The sequence below is a fragment of the Tachypleus tridentatus genome, chromosome 12, assembly GCF_004210375.1.
Source record: "Tachypleus tridentatus isolate NWPU-2018 chromosome 12, ASM421037v1, whole genome shotgun sequence".
NCBI classification, from domain to species: Eukaryota; Metazoa; Arthropoda; class Merostomata; order Xiphosura; family Limulidae; genus Tachypleus; species Tachypleus tridentatus.
In genome coordinates, this window is record NC_134836.1 from 118831825 (window position 1) to 118854676 (window position 22852).

Below are 22852 nucleotides of genomic sequence, written 5' to 3' on the forward strand. Positions count from 1 at the left end.
CAACGATCGAAGCGTTGTCCTAAATTAAAGTCTAAAGTAGGATACTGTTTTCCAGTTTTAACATAAACACCGTATATGCATTCACACACACATTGAAACATATAGAGAAACAAAAACTGGCTTGTAGTTGGTTATGCAATTGATTAATTACTCATTGGTATCTCTCTTGGTACACAAAGAATTTACCCTAGTATATTGACACCGCTCTAATGAACGCTATACTTAGTTAGGTCCTTGGACTAATGTTTTAAGATAGTTAGATAACTGTGGTAGTTTTGATTCTGTAAGCTCATTCGCTTTCCATACTGAACCACATTCTTTCTCTGAGCCAACTATACCAGTTGTCATGGTAACACAGATGTAACAACAGACTGCTGGTGAAATGTTTTGTATAAGTAATCGATTTCCTTTAAAAATAAATGATAATGACAACAGAAGCGAAGTGTACTGCGTTTATTCGATAAATATATATACTCTAGAAGAAGAAAAACCTAGCCTTAGCTTATTGACATATTTGTTTGTTTAATCTTTCGTTTTATTTTCTCAAAGCATAATTTTTGGTCTGAGAGAGGGCGCTACTAGTTTAAATTTCAAGAAAGGAACAGATAAACTGTAGTTTTTCCTGGTAGTTTAGCTCGCTATGAATGCTGTATATATGTCTAGGTATTCGTCTTTTTAAGCCTACTAGTAACCATTAAGTATTGTAACGCAACTCCTGGAAAAGTATGGAGTCTACAATATTTTGTCCTGGGTCTTTAACCTAGTTACACTTACAAAGCAGCATCCTAATGATTAATTCATTTGTTTCCATCTTCGTTGAGGTTAAGTGACGTTTTAAAGAAAACGAACAGCTAACCCTCGCAAGAGTTTCATACCAGCAGAAGATGATGTGACATTTGAGTGTCTGGCCATGTTCTGTTGGCTGCAGAAAGCAGCCCCCGTGACTGTAGCATCATGGTTGCTTTCAGAGGTAAGACTGTTTTATTTCTTCAGTCTTACATCGCTCTAATAACCTTAGAAATCTTGAAATTTACCTCATTTCTTCATAAGTCACCCTAACGAAAACGTGGAAGAAACATTAGGCTAAGCGCTCTGGTATATGAGCATATATGTAAGTCTTTTCTTTGTTTGCAAATGATATGACCAGTCGAATGTAAAACAGACTTTACATTAGGCTGTACTGTTATTTGGATCATTTGATTCTTTATTGCTGAGAAAAGACTACATAATAGGTTTTCTACGCTGTGCCCATCGCAAGTATCGAAAACCGGTTTATTTGCGTTATAAGCCTTCGGAATCAGGGTAAAATATTTTAACGTTGGATTGCACTTAGTGCAAGCTATAGGGTTAAAAACGTCATATAAATAACCCGACTTCTTACTGGAAAAAAAATTATTTTTTTAATATACGTATTTACTTGATAGTTCACTGTATTAACTTTTTCTGAAGTGTACAAATGTACTACAGCAAAGTGTGTAAAACGACAAACAGCACCCCGCCCCATCCGTGGCACAGCGGAATGTCTGAGAACTTGAAATGCTAGAAACTGTATTTCGATATCCGTGCGGGCAGAGCACAGATAGCCCATTGTGTAGCCTCGTTCGCAATTTTAAATAAACAAACTAACAAATGGATACGAAGGAAAAGCACGTGCAGAAGAACCAAACAGCTGTAGCTCGACAAATACTATGACTATTGGCAACAATGTATTCCAAATGTTCAAACCCTATTTTTATACTTCAACAATGTAATAGTAAAGTTGAAACTCTAATTTTAATAACGTTGTAATCTTACTTGTAAGTTTCAACAATGTAATAGAAAAGTTGTAATCTTACTTGTAAGTTTCAACAATGTAATAGAAAAGTTGTAATCTTACTTGTAAAATTCAATAAGGTAAGAGAAAAGTTGTAATCTAAGTTTTAAGTTTCAACAGTATGAAAATTGAAACCCTACTTTTAAGTTTCGAAAATATAGTAGAAAAGTTGATGTCTTACTTATAAGTTTCATCAATGAATAGGAAAGTTGATACCCTAGTTTTAAGTTTTAACAATGTAATAAAAAATTGAAACTCTAGATGTGTGTGTCAACATACAATAAGGAACTTGTGTCATGCTGAACCTGTTGTTAGTTGTAGAACATGTAATAAGGAATCAGTGTCATGTTGAACACGTGGTTAGCTGTAAAACATAATAAGGAACCAGTGTCATGTTAAACACGTGGTTATCTGTAGAACATGTAATTAGAAATAAGTGTCATGTTAAACACGTGACATTTATGTTATCCTAAATGGATATTGCCCTTCATGGGTTTGAGGGACGACCAGACCTTTTAAGCGTTGTTAACCAAATTTCAGTATTTGTTCCGTATATTACTATTATACCATTGTGTTACATTATGTGTAGTTACAGTATGTTATATTTACAAGTACACGTTTAGTGATTTAAACAATGCCCATGGAACTGACCAATAACTGCGTAATACCAAACGCTGTAATTTGTTGAGTAAACAGGTTATTTTGGGCATTGTATTTTGTCTTTACACATAAAAGAAAGTTATTGATCAATATACCCAATACCAGAGTGGTAATTGTAACTTCAGTTGACCTTGTTACATTGACACGATAGAGACTCCTGGCAAGAACATATCTTTTACGTATATTCTGGAGTCTCATCACTTTTGGATCACCCTGTATATGTAGATGTATGTAACCACGTCTGTACATCTGTTTTTGTGTAAGCACCTGGGTGTTTTTAAAAACGTTTCTCTTTAAGACGTTTCAAAATTTAAAGTTTGTGATGGAGCATTAACTGCTCATGTCTCTTTCCGGAAACACGTCACTTAGTGGCACAGTTGTATGTCTACGGACTCACACCGCTAAAATCCGAGTTTCGATACCTGTGGTGGGCAGAGCAGAAACATCCCCCGCTGGTACAGCGGTAAGTCTACGGATTTACAGCGCTAAAATCAGGGGCTCAATTTCTTTCGGTGAATTCAACAGACAATCCGATATGGCTTTGCTACAAAACACACCTACACTTTCCACACATTCGTCCCGACTTGTCCTTAGAAAAAAATGCATAAGAACTGCATGTGATACCTGTTTTTTATTTCCAACAAGTCACTACTCAGAAGGCTTTTCGTTCAATACCCTGTTTATATATGCTGTACAAAAATCAGAAATAAACTCAGAAAACTTTAGAAAACAATATTTGCGACACACACTTCCTGTTTGTTTGTTTTTGTCATAAACGTTAAATCGATTAGTTTCTAAAGGTTCGATATATATTAGTTTTTAAACCATCACTTCATTGTTTTCTTTCATATTTTGTTTCGCCTAACATTTTTGCAGTTTATACCTAACATTTCCACATTCCTATTAAATTATTTCTACGATAAATATAAAGCGACCTCTATCTACAGATATAATTTCTGGCTGGTCAATATATCGATTTCCGTCTTGTTCACGAGTTTTTTTTTAGTCCTATCCACATGATAAACGAACGCCATGTGGATTTATAAGATATTAAAAATACGGTTTTTAGAATACTATTGCAGTGATTGTTAGCTACATCTATACTGTTCTCATTTTGTTTTAAACTTACCTACCAGTTGTATTTCAGGCTTTACTGTAGAACAGAGGCGCCCTTCCAAAGAACCCACTTGGTAAAGTTGTATTATAATACGTTTAATGGCGAATAACACGTGATAACAACAATAATAAATAATTTAATGGTGCCTATAGAAACCATTTGGAACTTAAAATATTTGTTAGTCATTAATTTGTTAACGATTAGTTCCTGACTGGACAAGGATGGAATGTTAACCTGAAGTGTGAAAGGTCAGATAAATATAGCTCTGGCTTAAGAAAGTGCATGACATCTTGGTTATATACATATTAAATAACCATATCCTAGATTTAACAAGATACAAAACACTATTCATTTTTCTAACAATAACAATGAAACCTGTCATTGATTTGGCTTCATACAATAACCATGTAAACTGTTGCTGTTTTAGTTTCTTAAAATAACCATGGAAGTTGTTCTGGTTTTGATTTATTATAATAGCCATGCAAGCTGTTACTGTTTTGGTTTCTTACAATAACACTAATAACTCGATACGACGTAAGGGTTATCACTAGTAGAAAAGACAACTTGACTCAAAGACTGAATAAACTTGTATTCAGATATCAACTGTTGACTCAAAGATTGTGAATAACCTTGTATTCAATTATCAACTATTGACTCAAACACTGTGAACAACCTTGTGTTCAGATATCAACTGTTGACTCAAAGATTGTGAACAACCTTGTATTCAAATATCAACTGTTGACTCAAACATTATGAACAACAATGCATTCAGATATCAACAGTTGACTCAAAGACTGTGAACAATTTTGTATTCAAATATCAGCTCTTGATTCAAATATTGTGAACAACAATGTATTCAGATATCAACTGTTGACTCAAAGACTGTGAACAATCTTGTATTCAAATATCAGCTCTTGATTCAAATATTGTGAACAACAATGTATTCAGATATCAACTGTTGACTCAAACAGTGAATTCAGAAAATTGTTCTATTGTATCTTGTTTCCATAGTAAATAATAACAAAGTGGTCTTGACGTATGATAGTCAGTTTTAATATAGTGATCGTTATGTTGAAGTATATGGTGGCCAGTTTTAATGTAATGATCGTGGTGTTGAAGTATATGGTGGTCAGCTTTAATTAGTGATCGTGATGATGAAGTATATGATGTTCAGTCTTAATGGGATGCTCATGTTGAAGTGTATGGTGGTCAATTTTAATGTAGTGATCGTGATGTTGAAGTATATGGTGGTCAGTTTTAATGTCGTGATCGTGATGTTAAAGTATATGATGGTCAGTTTTAATGTAGTGATCGTGATGTTGTAGTATATGGTGGTCAGTTTTAATGTAGTGATCGTGATGTTAAGTATATGATTGTCAGTTTTATTTTAGTGATCGTTTTGTTGAAGTATATGATGGTCAGTTTTAATGTTATGATCGTGATGTTGAAGCATATGATGGTCAGTTTTAATGTAGTGATCGTGATGTTAAAGTGTATGATGGTCAGTTTTATTTTAGTGATCGTGATGTTGAAGTATATGATGGTCAGTTTTAATGTAGTGATCGTGACGTTAAAGTATATGATGGTCAGTTTTAATGTAGTGATCGTGATGTTAAGTATATGATTGTCAGTTTTAATGTAGTGAACGTGACGTTGAAGTATATGGTGATCAGTTTTAATGCGATCGTTATGTTGAAGTATATGGTGGTCAGTTTTAATGTGATCGTGATGTTGACGTGTGAAAACATACAACGTTAAATTGTTCTATTTTTATATTTTCCTGAAGAAAATGTTATTGACATATCGTGCAGTTCAAATCAATAGGCGCTGTATTGTTGAAAGAAATGTAAATTAAGAGTAAACTTCTGTTGGTATTTCTGTTTACTAAGAAAAAGTACAGTTGGAACTTTATGGAATATATCACCCCGTACATGAGGTGGATAATCACGTAAGTGGAAAGTACTCATAACTAGACCATAAGAACTCTGTTCACGAACTATAACATCGACCCGTTATTGCTAAAAATAAAGAATAGCAGTACTTTTACCGTCTGTAAGTTTTGAATGTTGTTAAAAAAAAGGAAACTTGACGATTTGTTTAGGGGTAGGTAGCTAATTTGACGTATCTCACTCGTTTCCGAAGTATTGACGTAAATTCTCTCGTGTGGATTTTGAGATAAGCGAGCGTATGGTCCATCTTTCTGCATATCTGGTAAATCGTTTATTCCAACGTAACAACTTTTTGTTGTTTGTAGTATTATAATAACCACGTCTTTCAAATAATTCTAAAAATGTATCTTAGGGCGGCTGGTATGGGTATTAATACTTTTACCAAAGTAAAGCAGAGAACAACGTTTCGACCTTCTTAGGTCATCTTCAGGTTAACAAAGAGATAGTTCGCAACAAACTACAAAACTTTACACTGCTGTATACCGTATGTTCCTGACATCAGCGAAAAAATAACCAACATTTGGAAAAAACTTATAACAAAACACAACATTCCAGTAATCACCAAATGTATTCAAAAACCAGATACAAAACTAAAGCCCATACTATGCAAAAACTACAGTGATAAACACAACACCAATATGAAATAGAGTTCAACTGCCACGACTTCTATATTGAAGAAACAAGTAAGAAAATGGAACCCAGATTCAAAGAACATAAAAAACACCTTCACACGTTTTTGAACACTGCAAATCAAATAAACATAACATAACCATAGAAAACAATCAGATACTAAGTAGGGAAACAAATATAAACAAACACAAAATCAAAGAAGCCCTACTTGTACAACAAGTAAAACCAAAATTAAACTAATATAAAGAAACACCTTTATACATGTACTAATTATTAACCTAACATCTAACTGCATCGCCCCCTACAATCCTATATCCCTTTACACCCTCGTCTCTGAGACATGTGCCGGCAATGGTCATTTGCAAGCCGTCTCTTTGTTAACCTGAAGATGACCTTAGAAAGTCGAAACGTTGTTCTCTGCTATATTATAGTAAATGTGTTAATACCCATAACAGCCGTCCTGAGGTACATTTTTACGTCCAGTGGGTTTCTCGTCACGAATTCGTCCCTTTTGTTGTAGCAACGAAACGTTTTATGTGATGGTGTGTGTAAAAGTAACCTTGACAAACGATTGTTTTTCAACTCACGTGCAGGAGCTAGCTTATGTAAGTGTTGTGAATGGTAGTTTCGTTGAAACACAGTGAAAGATTTGAGTTTTAATTCCTTTTTGTTATCATATTTCTTCACTTTGTTGCTTTCAAATGTTCGCGCAAAACTACATCAGGGCTGTTGGCCGTTCCTCACCGTGACCAGCACGCAATTGTTGAGATTTTTGTGTCTAACCGAATAGTGAGATCTGACTGTCATTCCGATAACACACTCACTGCTTGTAAAGTTCAGATCAACGTTTTGCATCAAAAAGGTAGCGAAAATACACGTACACATTTGTTCTCTACGTACTGATGACGTGTGGTCTACTTTAAAGAGGGAATACTTCTCGTGCGCCCCTTTAGTGACTCACACCCGTAAAATCCGGATTTCAATATCCGTGACGAACATAGAACAGACAGTTCTTTGTGCAGTTTGTGTTTAGAAACAGAACAAACATGCAAACTCTATATATATTAGATTTTCAAGCTTCGTGGCCTGTGATAAAACTGTTTATAATATTCTTTGGTTATCTTAGCATATTTTTATTTAGTAGAAGGCAAGAAAATTTGTTTGTTTGTTTTGAATTTCGCGCAAAGCTACACGAGGGATTTCTGCGCTAGCGATCCCTAATTTAGCAGCGTGAGACTAGAGGGAAGGCAGCTAGTCATCACCACCCAATGCCAACTATTGGGCTACTCTTTTACCAGTGAAAAGTGGGAATGACCGTAACGGCTGAAAGGGCGAGCTGGTCAAGTTGCGAGTCAAACGCCTTAACCACCTGGCCATGCCGGACCGGTAAGAAGATCTAACCAATTATAAAAGAAAACAGTTTTGGAACTTCCAAAGATTTTACTGGTAGCGACATCTAGTGATATTTTAAAAAATAATGTAAACAATATATATAAAGCACGAATTATATAACGATCGTACTCTTTTTAGGTTTCAAGTACTCCGTCGTAATCTTATTATAAATACGTAATGAAATGCTTATAAATATTCAGTTCTAGAGAAGAAAACGGTCTCATAGAAATTATTAATACCTCGTCTAGACGGAACGCTGCTACGAGCTAACCCTTGTCAAATAATAATGTTGTTTGATTTCTGAAATTAAAGGCATTCCGAGAGGCCACGGCAGTGTTACGTAACAGTGACTTTGAAAAAAAAAATTGGGTGGGAAGGGTTCTGGTAACTCCAAAACTTTCTTATTTCGGGTATGACTTGTATTTTAACTTGTATTATAAAAATTTCGTACAATGCATGGCGAGTTTCTGTTCCACTGTTGTGCCACTAGACCAGAAATTTGTTCTTCTGGTCATGCTGCATCAAAACTTTGAGGCCTAGCATGGCCAGGTGGGTTCGAGTCGTAGTCTGACGTTCGCAGGTTCGAATCCCTTCACACCAACTATGCTCGTTCTTTCAGCAGTGGAGGCCTTATAATGTTACGATCAATCAATAGTAATTCGTTGGTGAAAGAGTAGCCCAAGAGTCGGCGGTGGGTGATGATGACTAGCTGCCTTCCCTCTAGTCTTACACTGCTAAATTAGGGACGGCTAGCGCACATAGCCCTCGTGTAGCTTTGCGCCAAATTTAATAAAATAGTAATTTTTAGTACTAAAGTATACTGATTTATTTATCTGATTCTTTAAAAGACCACATCTGTTCGTTTTGTGTGTGTGTGTTGTTGTTATTTGCAAGATGAAATTCGAAACTAAAACTGTGGTATGTAGTTTTGAATACATGTACTTTGTCACAAATGGTCAAATATGAGCAGTGGTACACAGTCATTTTTTTACATCTCGGAAGGGGTTACGTGATTTGATCTCGTAATAAAACTATTAGGTTTACTTGACATGCACGAGGAAACTTTATTTAAAAACATCGCGTAATGAGTTAAAGCGCGAGAGAAAACTGTGGAAAATGTGTACTGTTCGTCGGTGTTTTTCTCTCAAAAGGTTAGATGCTGGAAATTATTATTGAACAAAGAAAACCGGATAACGAACATTAATGGACTGGTGCACCGGATATCAGTTGTCTGAACTTATTTCATGAGGACGACATTTGTGAAGTGTAGTGCACTATAACTGAGTGACCTTTACCATACGCAAATCGTTTCGTGCGATGAAATAACTTTATATTGTGTTACTTGTTTGTGTTGTTTGAAGTAGGTTTGATTCTTTATCACTGTAGATTTCTAAAGATGTCCATCCCAACAAATAACCTCGGTACTAGTTACAGGTCCACAATGAATAAACTGAAGTTTTAGTTTCGTCCACAACAAATAACCTCAGTATTAGTTTTAGGTTCACAACAAATACCTTTGTGTTAGTTTCAGATCAAACTTAACCTCTAGACAACTAAAAAATTCAAACGTTACAGAAGAAGAGTCATGAAAACTTAGAAATAACATCAAAATATTGGATGCTTTTGTTCAAAAGACAATCAGTATATTGTATTAAAAAGATTTTAGTGACTCACCACGTCGTTACACTCCGTGTCACTACGTCTAGTCATGCTGTAAGCTTGACTTTCACTATAAATACTCATCGAGAACCTGAAGGAGGTTAATTTTCCCTATTACTGAATCACGAAGAGGTGATAGAAGACATTACTGGCTGGAAGAATTTTGAATCAATTATTCGCGAACCTTTTATATATTTTACGTATTTTATATATTTTACATATTTATTTTGTGTGAATAGTATGCTTAATTCCATAGCGTCTATTGGAAAATATTCTCCATTATTTAGATTCGAGCTTTTTTGTGAAACTCAAGAGGCTAAGTGTTTGTATTTTTTCCTTATTTTCTGTTAGTAGAAATTAAAATATATATTATCAACATATTTTATGAATTTTTCAAATTCTCTATGGAATACATATTTATCATATTTTTTTTACCTATTTAATGTGTAATTAATATCCATGATACTTCTATATAATCCCTCCAGTGATTCAGGAAAATTTTGAAGTGGGCACAGCACAGATAGCCCATTGCGTAGCTTTATGCTTAACGATAAACAAACAAACAAAACTTGTAGCAGCCTTAAAATTGTTTAACGTCTGTAAGGTAGTATTACTTTAATTTTGTAGTTTAACACTAGATGGCGATATTCATTAACGTTCATGTGTTTTGTGAGTGAAGCGTTTCATATATATTTCCTCCTGCAGCTTCAGAAAACAGAGGGTATACAGAAATGCAGGGATCCTTATCAAGGAGTTTTAGTAGTGTAAGTAAATTTTAGACTGTTATTTAGGAATGAATTTGTGTAATTATATTATTATTATTCATTATCGGTTTACGTATTTTATCATTGAAGTACTTTTTAACCTGGTTCAGTTCATCATAATTATTTGAACGTTTGCCCCTTCATCCATTTGATTGCGGGGTCCTCTACTTTCATTTGTTTTGATTCATCAACATACATGCTCGCTCTTTCTGCTGTAGAGACATTATAATGCTATGGCCAATCCCATTACTCATTGATAGAAAAGTAGTCCGAGAGTTGGGGGCTGGTAATGTTGACTAGCTGCCTTTCCTTTAGTTTATCACATAGTCCTCCAGTGACACAGTAATAAGTCTGCAAATTTATACCACTAGAAATTGGGTTTCGACACCCATGGTGGGCAGAGCACAGATAGTTCATTGTGTAGCTTTGTGCTTCAAACAAAACCTTCATAAAAACACACTAGCTTATCACTGCTAAATTAATGGACGGCTGGTGCAGGTAGCCTTCGAGTAGCTATGCCTGAAACTTAAAACGTACCAAATCGATACAATATGGCATCTTCCTATTCACCACGTCATCCTTGTCATCTCTAATATTGTTATTTCTTTATAGTTTGCCCTCAGTTTTCTTCACTATAACTAAGTGAATTTTGTGAGAAAAAATGTTTTTTTTCTTTCTGGGAAAGAGTGCCGGGTAAAGTGTTCAGATAGTATCTTTAGTCATACATAATTCATTATATCAAAATAATTCAACGTACAGAGTTAAAACTTATCTTTAGTCATACATAATTCATTATATCAAAATAATTCAACGTACAGAGTTAAAACTTATCTTTAGTCATACATAATTCATTATATCAAAATAATTCAATGTACAGAGTTAAAACTTACCATATATTTTACTGATATAAACTGTAATTTTAATATATTAAAAGTGATACATTTTATTGAAAAAATACATTCTTTAAGAACACCAGTATCTCAGTACATGTAAAAATTACATCAATAAATATATAATCAAACCTTGACATACAGTCCTATTGTTAAGTAGTGTACTTGTTGTGAAGAGAGTACTTTTATTTAGAACTGTTATGTTATAATGAAATGGCTGTTATGTAAGCCATAATTATTTTTGTAATTGTCTGAATCTCGAATACCCAAAGTGCAATTGTGTTTATAAATATTCGTTCATGGTGTTATTTAATAGATGGCGCGAGAGTTTTGTCATACGAATAGATACTGACATGCACCCTGTGTTCATTATAGCAAAATTAAAGGACCAGAAAGATAGTATTTTTGTACCCAGAGCAAATCAAGCAGCCACAGCGTTAGTTGTGAGAACCCACGACTAAAACCAAAAGAGAATGTGTAACTGGTTTTGAAAATGAGATTCTTAAAAACAGAACAAAAACATTATATACAGTTTACCAAAAAATATAGTATAGGGTTCGATTCACAAGGGAGGACGTAACAGATAGCCCAGTTTGTTTCAAGAAAGAACAAACTAACAAACCATTATCTTAAGTATTGCATTACGACTTTTTTTCATGCTGCCACACAGTTTACCAATATAGATTTGTGGACTTAAAGTTTCTCTTCTAGTAATTTTAATGTGTTAGTGTGCGTGTTTTTTGTGTTTTTTTAAATTAAACTACCAAAATAAAATATTGTGATATTACGATTGTTTTGTGTTGTTATATAAAACAGTTTTCGGTTATTTCTGTTCTCGAAAGCCTAACCTGCTAAATTTTTATTTTTTATTTTTTTCCTCTTTTCTTTTCTAGTTGCCCTGGTAACGAATATTTTTTTGTTGTGGTGAATTGTGTTGTAATGATTCCAAACCAAAGGTAGCGCCACTGTACTCGGCATGGTATTTCTGGTAAGCGATCACGTGTTTAAAACAACGTGCTTTGTGAGATTTAAATAAACGTGTTAGACATAAAACTGTTGAACTTAACACTTGAAGTTTTGAAGTACATTCTTCGGTTTAAGTTTGTTAAACATGAAAACTTTAATTGGACTAATTTTATCAACAAAAGAAACGTTCATAATTAAATAAATCTTTCTTTTTTCGGAAATTATATGTTTCTGATTAATCAATATTTTATACACTGACTAGGATCGCTGTGTTTATTGTTGTGTGCTTGGCCGTTTCGCTAGTCGGTGCGTGTATTATGTGCTGTAAAAAGAATCGAAATAACGTTGTGATAAAACTGAAACGATCCCTGCCTAATGCTGTCCTTCGAACAAGTAAGTCACATTTAATCATCTTATTCATGTACAAAAGATTTACTCATATCATTAATAATTACGCCGTTTCGCTAACGTATTGTATCCTTTAGAACACAGAAGACAAGATTAAACTATCCACAACATAAGAGAAAATTCGTAAGAGTTACACCGTAACTAGTACCACTAGTTTGTTACAGAAGTTTCACTCTGTCTTATGTGTTGTGACTAGTAGCACCAGTTCGTTATTGAAGGTTCGCTCTGCCCTATCTCTTGTGACTAGTAGCACAAGATCCTTTATTGAAGGTTCACTTTGTCCTATCTCTTGTGACTAGAAGTAGTAGTTCCTTTATTGAAGGTTCACTTTGTCCTATCTCTTGTGACTAGTAGTACTAGTTCCTTTATTGGACGTTCACTTTGTCCTATCTCTTGTGACTAGTAGCTCTAGTTCCTTTATTGAAGGTTCACTTTGTCCTATCTCTTGTGACTAGTAGCACTAGTTCCATTATTGAAGGTTCACTTTGTCCTATCTCTTGTGACTACTAGCACTAGTTCCTTTATTGAAGGTTTACTTTGTCCTATCTCTTGTGACTAGTAGCACTAGTTCCTTTATTGAAGGTTCACTTTGTCCTATCTCTTGTGACTAGAAGTACTAGTTCCTTTATTGGAGGTTCACTTTGTCCTATCTCTTGTGACTAGAAGCACTAGTTCCTTTATTGGAGGTTCACTTTCTCCTATCTCTTGTGACTAGTAGCACTAGTTCCTTTATTGAAGGTTCACTTTGTCCTATCTCTTGTGACTAGAAGCACTAGTTCCTTTATTGGAGGTTCACTTTGTCCTATCTCTTGTGACCAGAAGCACTAGTTCCTTTATTGAAGGTTCACTTTGCCCTATTTCTTGTGACGAGTAGTACTAGTTCCTTTATTGAAGGTTCACTTTGTCCTATCTCTTGTGACTAGTAGTACTAGGTCCTTTATTGGACGTTCACTTTGTCCTATCTCTTGTGACTAGTAGCTCTAGTTCCTTTATTGAAGGTTCACTTTGTCCTATCTCTTGTGACTAGTAGCACTAGTTCCTTTATTGAAGGTTCACTTTGTCCTATCTCTTGTGACTAGTAGCACTAGTTCCTTTATTGAAGGTTTACTTTGTCCTATTTCTTGTGACTAGTAGCACTAGTTCCTTTATTGAAGGTTCACTTTGTTCTATCTCTTGTGACTAGAAGTACTAGTTCCTTTATTGGAGGTTCACTTTGTCCTATCTCTTGTGACTAGAAGCACTAGTTCCTTTATTGGAGGTTCACTTTGTCCTATCTCTTGTGACTAGAAGCACTAGTTCCTTTATTGGAGGTTCACTTTGTCCTATCTCTTGTGACTAGAACCACTAGTTCCTTTGGTGGAGTTTCACTTTGTCCTATCTCTTGTGACTAGTAGTACTAGTTCCTTTATTGAAGGTTCACTTTGTTCTATCTCTTGTGACGAGTAGTACTAGTTCCTTTATTGAAGGTTCACTTTGCCCTATCTCTTGTGACTAGAAGCACTAGTTCCTTTATTGAAGGTTCACTTTGTCCTATCTCTTGTGACTAGTAGCACTAGTTCCTTTATTGAAGGTTCACTTTGTCCTATCTCTTGTGACTAGTAGCACTAGTTCCTTTATTGAAGGTTCACTTTGTCCTATCTCTTGTGACTAGTAGTACTAGTTCCTTTATTGGAGGTTCACTTTGTCCTATCTCTTGTGACTAGTAGCTCTAGTTCCTTTATTGAAGGTTCACTTTGTCCTATCTCTTGTGACTAGTAGCACTAGTTCCTTTATTGAAGGTTCACTTTCTCCTATCTCTTATGACTAGAAGTACTAGTTCCTTTATTGGAGATTCACTTTGTCCTATCTCTTGTGACTAGTAGTACTAGTTCCTTTATTGAAGGTTCACTTTGTCCTATCTCTTGTGACTAGAAGCACTAGTTCCTTTATTGAAGGTTCACTTTGTCCTATCTCTTGTAACTAGTAGTACTAGTTCCTTTATTGAAGGTTCACTTTGTCCTATCTCTTGTCACTAGAAGTAGTAGTTCCTTTATTGAAGGTTCACTTTGTCCTATCTCTTGTGACCAGAACCACTAGTTCCTTTATTGAAGGTTCACTTTGCCCTATCTCTTGTCACTAGTAGCACTAGTTCTTTTATTGGAGGTTCACTTTGTCCTATCTCTTGTGACTAGTAGCACTAGTTCCTTTATTGAAGGTTCACTTTGTCCTATCTCTTGTGACTAGAAGTACTAGTTCCTTTATTGAAGGTTCACTTTGTCCTATCTCTTGTGACTAGTAGCACTAGTTCCTTTATTGAAGGTTCACTTTGTCCTATCTCTTGTGACTAGTAGCACTAGTTCCTTTATTGAAGGTTCACTTTGTCCTATCTCTTGTGACTAGTAGCACTAGTTCCTTTATTGAAGGTTCACTTTGTCCTATCTCTTGTGACTAGTAGCACTAGTTCCTTTATTGAAGGTTCACTTTGTCCTATCTCTTGTGACTAGTAGTACTAGTTCCTTTATTGGAGGGTCACTTTGTCCTATCTCTTGTGACTAGTAGCACTAGATCCTTTATTGAAGGTTCACTTTGTCCTATCTCTTGTGACTAGAAGCACTAGTTCCTTTATTGAAGGTTCACTTTGTCCTATCTCTTGTAACTAGTAGTACTAGTTCCTTTATTGAAGGTTCACTTTGTCCTATCTCTTGTGACTAGAAGCACTAGTTCCTTTATTGAAGGTTCACTTTGTCCTATCTCTTGTAACTAGTAGTACTAGTTCCTTTATTGAAGGTTCACTTTGTCCTATCTCTTGTGACTAGTAGCACTAGTTCCTTTATTGAAGGTTCACTTTGTCCTATCTCTTGTGACTAGAAGTACTAGTTCCTTTATTGAAGGTTCACTTTGTCCTATCTCTTGTGACTAGAAGCACTAGTTCCTTTATTGAAGGTTCACTTTGTCCTATCTCTTGTGACTAGTAGCACTAGTTCCTTTATTGAAGGTTCACTTTGTCCTATCTCTTGTGACTAGTAGCACTAGTTCCTTTATTGAAGGTTCACTTTGTCCTATCTCTTGTGACTAGTAGCACTAGTTCCTTTATTGAAGGTTCACTTTGTCCTATCTCTTGTGACTAGAAGCACTAGTTCCTTTATTGAAGGTTCACTTTGTCCTATCTCTTGTGACTAGAAGCACTAGTTCCTTTATTGAAGGTTCACTTTGTCCTATCTCTTGTGACTAGAAGCACTAGTTCCTTTATTGAAGGTTCACTTTGTCCTATCTCTTGTGACTAGAAGCACTAGTTCCTTTATTGAAGGTTCACTTTGTCCTATCTCTTGTGACTAGTAGCACTAGTTCCTTTATTGAAGGTTCACTTTGTCCTATCTCTTGTGACTAGAAGCACTAGTTCCTTTATTGAAGGTTCACTTTGCCCTATCTCTTGTAACTAGTAGCACTAGTTCCTTTATTGAAGGTTCACTTTGTCCTATCTCTTGTGACTAGAGCACTAGTTCCTTTATTGGAGGTTCACTTTCTCCTATCTCTTGTGACTAGAAGCACTAGTTTCTTTATTGAAGGTTCACTTTGTCCTATCTCTTGTGACTAGTAGCACTAGTTCCTTTATTGAAGGTTCACTTTGTCCTATCTCTTGTGACTAGAAGTACTAGTTCCTTTATTGAAGGTTCACTTTGTCCTATCTCTTGTGACTAGAAGCACTAGTTCCTTTATTGAAGGTTCACTTTGTCCTATCTCTTGTGACTAGAAGCACTAGTTCCTTTATTGAAGGTTCACTTTGTCCTATCTCTTGTGACTAGAAGCACTAGTTCCTTTATTGAAGGTTCACTTTGTCCTATCTCTTGTGACTAGAAGCACTAGTTCCTTTATTGAAGGTTCACTTTGTCCTATCTCTTGTGACTAGAAGCACTAGTTCCTTTATTGAAGGTTCACTTTGTCCTATCTCTTGTGACTAGAAGCACTAGTTCCTTTATTGAAGGTTCACTTTGTCCTATCTCTTGTGACTAGAAGCACTAGTTCCTTTATTGAAGGTTCACTTTGTCCTATCTCTTGTGACTAGAAGCACTAGTTCCTTTATTGAAGGTTCACTTTGTCCTATCTCTTGTGACTAGAAGCACTAGTTCCTTTATTGAAGGTTCACTTTGTCCTATCTCTTGTGACTAGAAGCACTAGTTCCTTTATTGAAGGTTCACTTTGTCCTATCTCTTGTGACTAGAAGCACTAGTTCCTTTATTGAAGGTTCACTTTGTCCTACTCTCTTGTGACTACTAGAAGCACTAGTTCCTTTATTGAAGGTTCACTTTGTCCTATCTCTTGTGACTAGTAGCACTAGTTCCTTTATTGAAGGTTCACTTTGTCCTATCTCTTGTGACTAGTAGCACTAGTTCCTTTATTGAAGGTTCACTTTGTCCTATCTCTTGTGACTAGTAGCACTAGTTCCTTTATTGAAGGTTCACTTTGTCCTATCTCTTGTGACTAGTAGTACTAGTTCCTTTATTGAAGGTTCACTTTGTCCTATCTCTTGTGACTAGTAGCACTAGTTCCTTTATTGAAGGTTCACTTTGTCCTATCTGTTGTGACTAGTAGCACTAGTTCCTTTATTGAAGGTTCACTTTGTCCTATTTCTTGTGACTAGTAGTACTAGTTCCTTTATTGAAGGTTCACTTTGTCCTATCTTTTGTGACTAGAAGTACTAGTTCCTTTATTGGAGGTTCACTTTGTCCTATCTCTTGTGACTAGTAGCACTAGTTCCTTTATTGAAGGTTCACTTTGTCCTATCTCTTGTGACTAGTAGCACTAGTTCCTTTATTGAAGGTTCACTTTGTCCTATCTCTTGTGACTAGAAGCACTAGTTCCTTTATTGAAGGTTCACTTTGTCCTATTTCTTGTGACTAGTAGCACTAGTTCCTTTATTGAAGGTTCACTTTGTCCTATCTCTTGTGACTAGAAGCACTAGTTCCTTTATTGAAGGTTCACTTTGTCCTATCTCTTGTAACTAGTAGTACTAGTTCCTTTATTGAAGGTTCACTTTGTCCTATCTCTTGTGACTAGAAGCACTAGTTCCTTTATTGAAGGTTCACTTTGTCCTATCTCTTGTGACTAGTAGCACTAGTTCCTTTATTGAAGGTTCACTTTGTCCTATCTCTTGTGACTAGAAGCACTAGTTCCTTTATTGGAGGTTCACTTTCTCCTATCTCTTGTGACTAGAAGCACTAGTTCCTTTATTGAAGGTTCACTTTGTCCTATTTCTTGTCACTAGTAGCACTAGTTCCTTTATTGAAGGTTCACTTTGTCCTATCTGTTGTGACTAGTAGCACTAGTTCCTTTATTGAAGGTTCACTTTGTCCTATCTCTTGTGACTAGAAGCACTAGTTCCTTTATTGAAGGTTCACTTTGTCCTATCTCTTGTGACTAGAAGCACTAGTTCCTTTATTGAAGGTTCACTTTGTCCTATCTCTTGTGACTAGAAGCACTAGTTCCTTTATTGAAGGTTCACTTTGTCCTATTTCTTGTCATTAGAAGCACTAGTTCCTTTATTGAAGGTTCACTTTGTCCTATTTCTTGTGACTAGTAGCACTAGTTCCTTTATTGAAGGTTCACTTTGTCCTATCTCTTGTGACTAGAAGCACTAGTTCCTTTATTGAAGGTTCACTTTGTCCTATCTCTTGTAACTAGTAGCACTAGTTCCTTTATTGAAGGTTCACTTTGTCCTATCTCTTGTGACTAGAAGCACTAGTTCCTTTATTGGAGGTTCACTTTGTCCTATCTCTTGTGACTAGTAGCATTAGTTCCTTTATTAAAGGTTCACTTTCTCCTATCTCTTGTGACTAGAAGCACTAGTTCCTTTATTGAAGGTTCACTTTGTCGTATCTCTTGTAACTAGTAGCACTAGTTCCTTTATTGAAGGTTCACTTTGTCCTATCTCTTGTGACTAGTAGTACTAGTTCCTTTATTGAAGGTTCACTTTGTCCTATCTCTTGTAACTAGTAGCACTAGTTCCTTTATTGAAGGTTCACTTTGTCCTATCTCTTGTGACTAGAAGCACTAGTTCCTTTATTGGAGGTTCACTTTCTCCTATCTCTTGTGACTAGAAGCACTAGTTCCTTTATTGAAGGTTCACTTTGTCCTATTTCTTGTCACTAGAAGTACTAGTTCCTTTATTGAAGGTTCACTTTGTCCTATCTCTTGTGACTAGAAGCACTAGTTCCTTTATTGAAGGTTCACTTTGTCCTATTTCTTGTCACTAGAAGTACTAGTTCCTTTATTGAAGGTTCACTTTGTCCTATCTCTTGTGACTAGTAGCACTAGTTCCTTTATTGAAGGTTCACTTTGTCCTATTTCTTGTCACTAGAAGCACTAGTTCCTTTATTGAAGGTTCACTTTGTCCTATTTCTTGTCACTAGAAGCACTAGTTCCTATATTGAAGGTTCATTTTGTTTTTTCTCTTGTGACTAGTAGCACTAGTTCCTTTATTGAAGGTTCACTTTGTTCTATCTGTTGAAACAATACACTCTTAATATATATGTTTTAACCATCTGCTTGAAATAATTTCTAACTCGTAAAATTATTTTTTTCTTAATGTCCTATTTAAAGTGGATATCAAACTAAATGTATACAGCTCACAACTAGCACCATAAGTCAGATAACTTTCATACTTACAGCCCACAACTAGCACTATAAGTCAGATAACTTTCATACTTACAGCCCATAACTAGTGCCGTAAGTCAGATAACTTTCATACTTACAGCTCACAACTAGCACCATAAGTCAGATAACTTTCATACTTACAGCCCACAACTAGCACCATAAGTCAGATAACTTTCATACTTACAGCCCACAACTAGCACCATAAGTCAGATAACTTTCATACTTACAGCCCACAACTAGTGCCGTAAGTCAGATAACTTTCATACTTACAGCCCATAACTAGTGCCGTAAGTCAGATAACTTTCATACTTACAGCTCACAACTAGTGCCGTAAGTCAGATAACTTTCATACTTACAGCTCACAACTAGTGCCGTAAGTCAGATAACTTTCATACTTACAGCCCACAACTAGCACCATAAGTCAGATAACTTTCATACTTACAGCTCACAACTAGTGCCGTAAGTCAGATAACTTTCATACTTACAGCTGACAACTAGTGCTGTAAGTCAGATAACTTTCATACTTACAGCTCACAACTGGTGCCGTAAGTCAGATAACTTTCATACTTACAGCTCACAACTAGTGCCGTAAGTCAGATAACTTTCATACTTACAGCTCACAACTAGTGCCGTAAGTGAGATAACTTTCATACTTACAGCTGACAACTAGTGTCATAAGTCTGATAGTTCATTTCTATGTATAACTGATGGTACCTTTGTATGAGATTATTATAGACCAAATCCTTACAGTCGATTTTCTTGAGTATATGAAAAATGATTTGAAGAATATATTCACTCATAAATCTGTATATTTCATTTTATAATATAACAATTAAGAATAAAAAGTAGAAATAATAAACAATTCCATTTTTACTGATATTTCATTCAGAAATATACCATAAAACTGTTTCTTACATATTTATAGAAAAACAATAGATGACTGGCCTTACAGTCAATGCTGACCTGTGTTCTATTTGAAAAACTATTACAATATTCATTTTTAGGGAAAGTAATGGTTGTGTTTTTTTAAAATTAAGGTGTGGAAGTTGCGTGGAAATTTTGAAATAATTTAAAAACACCTCTACTTTTATTAAATTTTCGTTTTCACTCATTCGAACATCTTCAACCTTTTATTTTCTAAAAAAAAAGCAGTTTCTTTGATATCAGTCACGAACTGTGATTTTCATAGATACATTTAATAAGTTCCTGTTGTAGAAGGATAAATCTAACTTTTTCTTGAAGAATTGGTTCAGAGATTTCTGCTGTCGAAAATCCACTCTTGGAGCGGCCATATTTGACTGGTTGACGTCACCAAGTCTGTTCTAATTATCCGATAATAGTGATTCATTGTGTGATAAAATAATAGTATTAAAAATGAACAACGGAAACACATTAAGGATTTGCAATTATTATTCTGGGCAAAGGTTTTCGGAGGAGAAGATAAGTTTATATGAACAACTAATTGCGAGTGATGTGCGTGTGAACTGTGCGCGCGAAAATATCCGGGTTGTGTTTAATTCTGATGTTCTTCGTGTGAACTGTGCGCGCGAAAATATCCGGGTTGTGTTGAATTCTGATGTTCTTCGTGTGAACTGTGCGCGCGAAAATATCCGGGTTGTGTTTAATTCTGATGTTCTTCGTGTGAACTGTGCGCGCGAAAATATCCGGGTTGTGTTGAATTCTGGTGTTCTTCGTGTGAACTGTGCGCGCGAAAATATCCGGGTTGTGTTGAATTCTGGTGTTCTTCGTGTGAACTGTGCGCGCGAAAATATCCGGGTTGTGTTGAATTCTGGTGTTCTTCGTGTGAACGTTTGGTGATTATATAACTTTGCCTGCCCCTGTGGTAATATATTTATTGATAATTCATAACGTAAGTAATTACTGCCTATAACAAACATTTTATTGGTGGAAAGCGTTGTAGCCGTTTTTAGCAAGACCCAATCAAAACTGCTTGCTTTTGAAATTTACACCAGGGCTAGCTGCATTAGCCGTCCCTAATTTAAAAGTGACAGACTGGAAGGAAGACAGCTAGTCAACATCATAGTCACTGCCAACTCTTCGTCTGCTCTTTTTACCAACGAGAACTGTGATTGACCGTTACTTATAACGTCTTCACGGCTGAGAGAGTGAGCATGTTAGGTAACGGGGTTTAAACTCGCGACCCAAAGATTGAAGTTATAACCATTAGGTCAGGGCCTCCAATCAAAACGCCTGATAATATATTTATTCTTCCTGTGTAGCGCTTTACTCACTTGTTAAACGATTTGTTTGATAATACTTAATAACGTCATGCAATATTCTATAAAAAAATTTCAATACGGTGACGTCCGCATACGTATTTGTAAGCTACAGATGCAGAAGTCGTTAAAACGTACTTTAAAATAAAAGTGTTTTTTAAATATTTGATTTTATAACATTTTAAACGGCCCGGCATGGCCTAGCGCGTAAGGCGTGCGACTCGTAATCCGAGGGTCGCGGTTTCGCGCCCGCGTCGCGCTAAACATGCTCGCCCTCCCAGCCGTGAGGGTGTATAATGTGACGGTCAATCCCACTATTCGTTGGTAAAAGAGTAGCCCAAGAGTTGGCGGTGCGTTGTGATGACTAGCTGCCTTCCCTCTAGTCTTACACTGCTAAATTAGGGACGGCTAGCACAGATAGCCCTCGAGTAGCTTTGTGCGAAATTTCCAAACAAACAAACATTTTAAACAAAGTTAGTTCAACTTGATGGAAGTTTACCTTCATAACTTTATAATGTGTAATACCATTGTTTTGATCTATTTCAGCTCGGAATTCACATGGCATAATACAACCAGATGTTTCTTTTTACCAACGACCACCAGCTAAAGACACAACTACGAGTCTGTGTGGTACTCACTGCGCCATCTTTCGGTTAACTACACCGATACGCCCCCTAACGCCGGCCTATCAACCAACACAGCCAGTTACCGTGACAACAGTAAGTGTGCCCACTTCTTGTGATGACCTGACATTACCACCAGGTTACGTGACGTCGCGTGATCTGCGAAAGAGCCATTGACTATTTTCGTTTCAGCCATCAGTGCTCGTCAAAATGGGGCGCAGAAACGTGGGACAAAGGCATGCACCCTATAAATAGTTTATGATTTATGTACATAATACGTGTGTCTTTCACGTGCCTCTCACCATCCTATTCAGCTGACAGTTTGTTTACACTTACAGTATAAAGATGGTTCCTTGCATCTTTAGTGATAATATTAAATGAATTTACGCTGATAAAACTTAACTTCCAAAACTTTTTTTCTTCGTTTACAGTGTATTAATCGTGGTGGAGCGCAGGGTTCTTTAGAAAACCATAATTGGAAGAAAAAATTCGAGGTTCTTATGTCACTGGATAGCGTCAGAGAAAAATATGGATACCGTTATCCTTTTCTTTAATTAATTCTACTTACGAACCACAGGTGGCGTTCCAAATTAAAATAATAATTTATTGTAGATGTCGTAAAAATGAAAATGGCCTTTGGAGCAATGCGTGAGAACGATGAGGACTGCAATCGAAACCGCGTGTTACTTCTTCTTACGTTAGCTAGATGGCGCTCAAACTAACTGTATAAATTAATATTTCTTTAAATGAACTGTGATGGTAAAAGTAGCCTATGGACTAAAGTTAGCATTATGGCTACCTATTTTTTGCTACACTGCCTAGATGGCGCTCAACTTAAATTTTTGTATCAATTCATGAACTGAACAAAAGAATAAAATTAAACAGTCTCTGGTCTATCCATATGTTTATCGTTAACAGTTGGTATTATATAAAGTAAGGTATTTGCAAACTCTATTTGTCGAACAGTATCTGTTATCACGAAAATATATCGCAGTGTCCGAAAAGCACCACGGATTTATAACAGCAAACATAGATCTTTGATTTTTTTGTTGTGGTTTGATTGTTGATGAACGTAATTATTGCTTTAACTTGCATCTAATACTTTCAATTAGGA

General features: G+C 35.8%; 1 protein-coding gene across 5 annotated transcripts; it reads left to right on the forward strand.

Annotated features, from left to right (window-relative positions):
- The first annotated feature begins 435 nt into the window (after window positions 1-435).
- Window positions 436-22637, forward strand: LOC143234499 (uncharacterized). 5 transcript variants are annotated; one of them, XR_013018689.1, is made up of 5 exons: window positions 436-970; window positions 9926-9984; window positions 11768-11862; window positions 12103-12233; window positions 21662-22637. XR_013018689.1 is itself a non-coding variant. In XM_076471900.1 (5 exons), exons 4-5 carry the CDS (start codon window positions 12158-12160, stop codon window positions 21913-21915), a joined length of 330 nt encoding a protein of 109 aa, XP_076328015.1. In that variant the 5' UTR covers window positions 476-970; window positions 9926-9984; window positions 11768-11862; window positions 12103-12157; the 3' UTR covers window positions 21916-22637. The 5 variants fall into 5 exon arrangements, 4 of the variants coding, with proteins under 4 accessions (XP_076328017.1, XP_076328018.1, XP_076328015.1 ...); XM_076471900.1 differs by having other exon boundaries at window positions 476-970; XM_076471902.1 differs by lacking the exon at window positions 12103-12233.
- Window positions 22638-22852: the final 215 nt, after the last annotated feature.